Below are 6,448 nucleotides of genomic sequence, written 5' to 3'. Positions count from 1 at the left end.
TATTCTTCAAGGGCCAGTATACCCTGTTACAGCCTCTTTTCTCCCCATTTGTAAAACAGTGATAATAATACATGTCTGTCTTTGTAAAGCATTCCAAGAGCCTCAGATTTATTATTATTTTTATTTATTTCTTCACATTTATACAAATATCTATGGGCAGCCAACCTCTGCTGTGCTCCAGGTGCATAACCTGCACATTAACATGCACAATATAATATAAAGGACTGCCCATAAATGCTCCCTTTGAAAAAACCTGAGGAGGGGAAAAGATGATAGGCACATTATTATTACAAGGTGGTTGGATTTGTTTCAATTCTATTATTGGAGGAGGCATTCTGAAAATATTGGTGATATTAAAACAATTGAATAGGGCAGTAAAGGGAAGGAGATAGAGAGTCATTCTGGGATGCAGGCATGGAGAAGCCAACCTCTCACCAGTCCGTCTGGAGCTCAGAAAGTCTCTAAAAAGCTCTTTACATTATTTTTATCCAATGACCCTAATAGAATAGGGGGATTTGAAATTCACAGAAGCCTTAATATACTTTTGGAGGTCCTAGAAGGCCAATTTGTTCTGTTGTAAAAGACTTGCTTTTGAAAGGCATGACAGACCGCAGTGATGAATGCTTTAACTTTACAGCATTTTGATGTGTCATTTATTTGCTGTAAATTAATTGCATCTGCTGTTTTCATTTTGCTGTGGTGAATAATCGGTTTTGCTCTATTCTTAATTAGATAACACTATCGGATCGTCTACAGATTGTGGTGCTACCATTTACTCATTTATTATACTTATTCCAAAGAAGGCAATCTCAGAACTCTGTCCAGGACCCAGTATAACCTTTGAGTGACATTGGTATTCTTTTCCGATCAGTTGTAGGTATTGAAACCCTGTTGATGGAGGGAGTTTTATGCAAGGAGTGGCTAAAGGATCTGCCTAGGATTACCAAAGGTTTCACAAGCCTTGAAATCGCAATAAAGTAGTCATTTTTTCTCTTCTTCTGTGGTTCGATGACACCTTGTTGGGTAGGTAGAGGAACCAAATTGGGGGAGGAGGCGGAGATATCAAAACTGCCAGACACCGGTTCAAATCTAGGCATCATCTGTTGTCACCAAAAGTCATTGATGACTACATCAACGGCTGCTCAGTGGCCTCCGAAATGAGTCAGTCCGTTGACTGCAATGGGATTGTGAAGGTTGTGTATCGCTAAATCATGCAAGAACTTGATCTTTCTTGTCCACATCAAAACTGGCACCTTTGTTCATGGCTTCAGCAGTGAAGCCAAAGACTGAATCTAAATGGACTGCTGCCTTCCCTCTCCTCTTTATAGGTGGTCTCTCCATATCTAGGTGGATGCCCATTAGTGGGAGAACATGGCTTAAAATTATCACTGCTGATGCAATTGACACACTTTGACGGTGGATTGCTAATGGTTTTCAGTGTCTATTGCTGTCAAGCCAGCTGATGAGTGGGCACAGCAACCTTATCTAGAGTTTTCAAAGCAGATGAAGCAGGGACTACAAAACTACCCACTGTATTGCCAGTGTTGCCAATTATCTTCAGCAAACAGCTGATAGAAAGATGAGTTCAAATGTATTTACTGTGCACCAGAACCTATGTTTTATAGTAAAGGATACTTAAATAACAACACACTTGAAAAGAATAAATCTATTAACAAGCAAACCCTCCTGGCGTGAAATTAAAAATATTGATTATCATACCTGTTAAACCATGAAATCCTCTGCAACTAATTAATCTGCTAGGGAAAACTTCATCAGTGGCATTTTTTCATCTTGAAATTCTCTAAAATGAATTTATTCTGTAGCAGTTAAATAAATTAAATTTATTTAGTTAATTTATTTAACTGCTACAGAATAAATCTGTCACATATAATATACATCTTGACTTCACCTGCACCTGAAAGTTTCCACTTATTATTTCATAGGTCCCATCACAGAATGAAATACTCGTCTGAAATAAAAGTAGACTCAGACAAGATGGATTTCTTCACACCTTGAGGCACATGGTCTTCTAGTTATTTAATAATGATCTGATTCTACACTGTCTTCATTCATTCCTTTTAAAAAGGAATTAATTCTGTAGTTCGCAGTTCCTGAAAGTTGATCACACTTGTGTCACTAGTTGTTTTTGTTTTGTTTTTTGCAGGGTTCATGAAAGCCAGAGTTTAAAATGCTGTCACGTGGGAGCTATGTATATACAGACACAAACACACACAGACATATAAATGCAGACACACATAAAACATAGACACAGACATGCATGCACAGACGCACAGATACCTAGACACTGACAGACATACACACAGACATTCACACAAAGAGACATTCATGCACATACACATTCATTTGTACACATACACACAGACATTCATACACACACACATTTGTACCCACATTCACACAGACACCCACACATTCACATGCAGACATTCACGCACACACAGATGTTCGTACACATACGCAGAGACATGCATATACACACACAGACATTCACACACACACATTTCATACACAGACACACAGACGTTCACGCCTGTACACACACAGACATTCATACACACACGGATATTCATGCACACATACATTTGTCCACATACACCCAGACACCCACGCATTCACACACAGACGTTCACACACAGAGCCGTTCAGACACAGGCACGCACACCCTGACATTCAGCCACACACATTTGTACACCTCCACACAGACATCCACACACAGAGAGAAGTTCATGCAGACACAGACATTCCTATCCACACACACAGAGAGAGAGACATTTAGACACACACCTGGGCTGTAGGAAAACACCCAACCGAGACAGAGTCACAGACAGGCTGTATGCAAACACTAACCCCACCATATCAAAACGATACCTCCAGGAACGAATAATTGATAGACCAGCACAGTAGGCGTTGGCACACCCAGGAGCACAGTCTCTCTCTTCCTCTCTCCTCCCCTCTCCCTTCCCTGGGCTGGTTGCGTCAGTCCCCCAGCTGCCTGACGTGCCAGGCCTGGGAGGGAGCTGTCCAGAGGCTCGTGGTGCTGAAACTGCAGCAGCGCTGGCCAGCCCCTTTTCTCCTCCTGCTGCCGCTCCAGGAGCTGTTGGGTTCCCAGACACACTTTCCACCCAGCCAACATCTTTTCTTCTCTTTCTCTTCCCAGGATGGGCTGTTGAAAGCGGTCGGCAACCTAGGCGGAGGGGAGCCAAAGGCTGGGGCAGCCTGAATTCTTGCATCTATGACCCCCTTCCTCTTTTCTTTTTTCTTAATTTTTTTTCCAGGGGGGAGGGGAGGAGAGAGACCCACGTTACGCCCCCCTCCCCTCCTCAGAATCCCCATTTGCACTGCACACAAGCCTCCTTCCCCGTTGCAGCCAAGGGAGGTAGCAACAGCAGCATCATCACTGCAAGCCGGATGGGAGAGCTGAGAGGAGGCTGATGAGAGAGACAGCTCCATGCTGCCAACACGGTAGGAGCTGCAGGCAACATAACCCATGCATCCCCGTGTGTCTGGTGCATTGTGCTTCATCAGAGGCTATTAGACGGAGAGGAGATTTATTTATTTATTTTTGCCAGAGAGACTTGCAATGGTTGAATGTCAATGCCAGGGAGAGCGAGAACAACAGCCGGAGGAGGAGGAGAGAAGGGGAGGACAATGAAGCTGGGTTTGGTGGTGGAGACAAGGAAGGAGCCTCGTCCTATGCATCCAAAGGAGATTCCTGCAGTTGCAGAGAGAACCTTCCTTGCCATCCTCCATACAGGCGGTGCAGGCTGCCAATGCGTTTGATGACGTCCCTGTTTGGTGAAGGGGGAAAGGAAACGTGACCATGTAAGATCCACGTTTGCCTGGTCAATTACAAGCAAAGACTAGATCAGATTTCTACGGGTTTTTAGTCCAGGGCAATAACAGCTGGGCAAGTACTAAGCGCCCCCCTTCCTCGCCAATTGCCATCTTTTTGTGTGTGGGCCAGACAGCTGCTGGAGTGGAGGAGGTAAAATAAAACAAAACCAACCGCTTTGGGGGATAGACTCATTGGATGCTAATCATGTCTTTCAGGACTTTTCATATTGATCATGAAACATTTTGAAAACAACAGCAACGTTTGAATGAGCCTGTGAGGATAGTGTTTCAAATGTAGGGTGTTTTCACACCCACCCACCCACCCACACACACACACAGACACACACACACACACACACAAATAATAACGGGAAGGACCTTTTGTCAACGAAGGCAGTTTTGATCAGGAGAAGAACAAAAACCAGTTTGGCATTTTCTTAGTCCACTGTTTCTCCCGTCTGATGCCACATCCTTTTGTACCATTTCAAATCACTCGGCTGCTAACAAGAGAAATCACTCGGCTGCTAATTACAAGAAAAGGGAAACACGTTGACATGCCAAATACTGGCGAAAGAACCATATTTCCCTCCTTCCTCCACACCCACTGGAGAGACGCGACCCCCTTTTTTTCCAGGCGCAGGAGTTAAGACTTTCCAAGAGCCCCCTGTGTTTCTCTGAACCCCTCCCTCCCCCCCAGCGGAGGGTTTATTTCTAACACCGGTTTATTTCTAAACAAACTTGTGGCATTTGTCCAGTTCAAAAAAAAAAGGGGGGGGGGAGTGGGGGAAGGGCAGAGATACTTTTTTATCCTTATTACTGATCGGCGGGTTGTTGCGGTGAATTTTAACCAGCTCTTCCGCCAGATCCATTTTTTTAAAGCAAGCAAACGACCCAATATTGGGGGGTGGGGTGGGGGGAGGAGGAAAGGAAAGGGGAGAAAGGAGCCAAGCGGCCCCCTGGCTCCTGGGCCCCCCCTGCTGGCTCCTCTTTCCCGCCCGCCCCTGCCTGGAAAGGGAAGGCACATGTTAATACCAGCCGGCGTGCTGGGTTTGTGGTGCTGCCGCTGCGGATTGCGGAGTCCGAGACAGATGTTGCGCCACCAGAGCCTCCTTAAGTGCCGCTGCCGCATGTTGTTCAATGACCTGAAGGTCCTCCTGCTCCGGAGACCCCCCGCGCCCCCTCCGCCCTCGCCTCCCCTCCCCATGGACAGCGGAGACCCCCGCCCGGGCGGGCCGGCGGCCAACAACAACACCCTGCCCGCGCTGCATGGGGGGCGAGGGGGCGCCTGGAGGGCGCCGGCCGCAGGAGGGGGCGGCCCGGCCAGCCCGCCCGAGGAGGAGTGGGGCAGCCCGGCCGGCGAGCCCCCCGCGTCCGCCTTGAGCAGCGCGTCCTCGGAGGACTTCTGCAAAGAGAAGGCGGAGGACAGGTACTCGCTGGACAGCGGCATGAGGACCCCGCTCTGCAGGATCTGCTTCCAGGGGCCCGAACAGGTGAGCGAGCAAACTTCCCAGCCAGGCCCTGGAGTCGTGGGTGTGGGGTCTGTGTGTGTAACAATCCCACACACACACACACACACACACACACACACACACACACTTCTCCGTGCTCCCCGGTTGCTCTTTGGAGCAAGGTGGTGCTGATTTTCTCTTGGATTGTGAGTTTGGGTGAAGGGTGTGTTTTTGGAAGGGTCTGAGTTGGAGCTGGGCTTACGTGGAAGCTTTGGGCAGAGAGGAAAAAGGCAGAGACACACGCTAGCCACAACACACTGGTGTGCCCGGCAAGGGACTACACCATTCACAAATGCTCACCTGGAGAAACACAAAGGCACACCCAGAGACAGGCACAGACACAACACACATGCATGGATGCAGAACTCAGGGCCACAGCCACACACGCCCACACCAACGCCCACTCAGAGGACACACAAAAAGGCAGCCATAACTCACAGCACAGAGACACCACACACACCAATATGCACAGACACAATACACAGACAGGCCCAGAGCCACACTACAAAAAGACTTTGTTTTACTGCATGGATATAACGTGATACCTTGAAAAAGTTTGGAAAAGGAGCGCAGTTTAATTCAGTTGAGTTTTGGTTCTCATTCACTAGATTTGGGGGCAGATGCAAGTTTGAAGGTGACAGTTGTTGTCGGTTTCTTTATTCGGTTTTTGAGGTGTGGCACTGATACATACATATCAACTTTGTTTAATGACATTGTGAACATTTTAAAACCTACACGCTCAGATGTTGCATTCGAGTTATATCAAAATATCCCCAGCGCTCTCCACGCGTCCTCGATAACTCTTTGGTTTGTCTCTGGCTTGGCAAGTGGTACTTTTGTTGATTTTGTGGTTTGCACCTTGGCCTAGGACTTTTAAAAAGAGAAATGTCAGGTCTGGGGCCATGGCCTGAAGGCTTCCCTACAGGGTCAGAGAGAATACTTTATATATCTGGTAAAACTTTGAATGCCATGGCTTTATCTGTGCTAGAAGGATTGTGTATAATCAAAGTCTCACCTTAACTTCTCCTTAATTAAAAATACCCTTCAATACTTGAAAGATGCCTGGATCTGTTTAATTACTCCAC

General features: G+C 46.9%; 1 protein-coding gene across 1 annotated transcript in view; it reads left to right on the top strand.

Moving 5' to 3' along the window:
- Positions 1-4,877: 4,877 nt before the first annotated feature.
- Positions 4,878-6,448, top strand: part of MARCHF4 (membrane associated ring-CH-type finger 4) — a 154,826-nt gene continuing 153,255 nt past the window's right edge. The window contains exon 1 of the mRNA XM_054044350.1: positions 4,878-5,345. Within this exon, the coding sequence (XP_053900325.1) occupies positions 4,878-5,345 (468 nt within the window). The remainder of the gene's footprint in view (positions 5,346-6,448) is intronic.

This window comes from Malaclemys terrapin, chromosome 11 (genome assembly GCF_027887155.1).
Source record: "Malaclemys terrapin pileata isolate rMalTer1 chromosome 11, rMalTer1.hap1, whole genome shotgun sequence".
Taxonomy (NCBI): Eukaryota; Metazoa; Chordata; order Testudines; family Emydidae; genus Malaclemys; species Malaclemys terrapin.
Note: the sequence above shows the minus strand (reverse complement) of the source record. Positions and strands in the feature narration are given on the sequence as shown.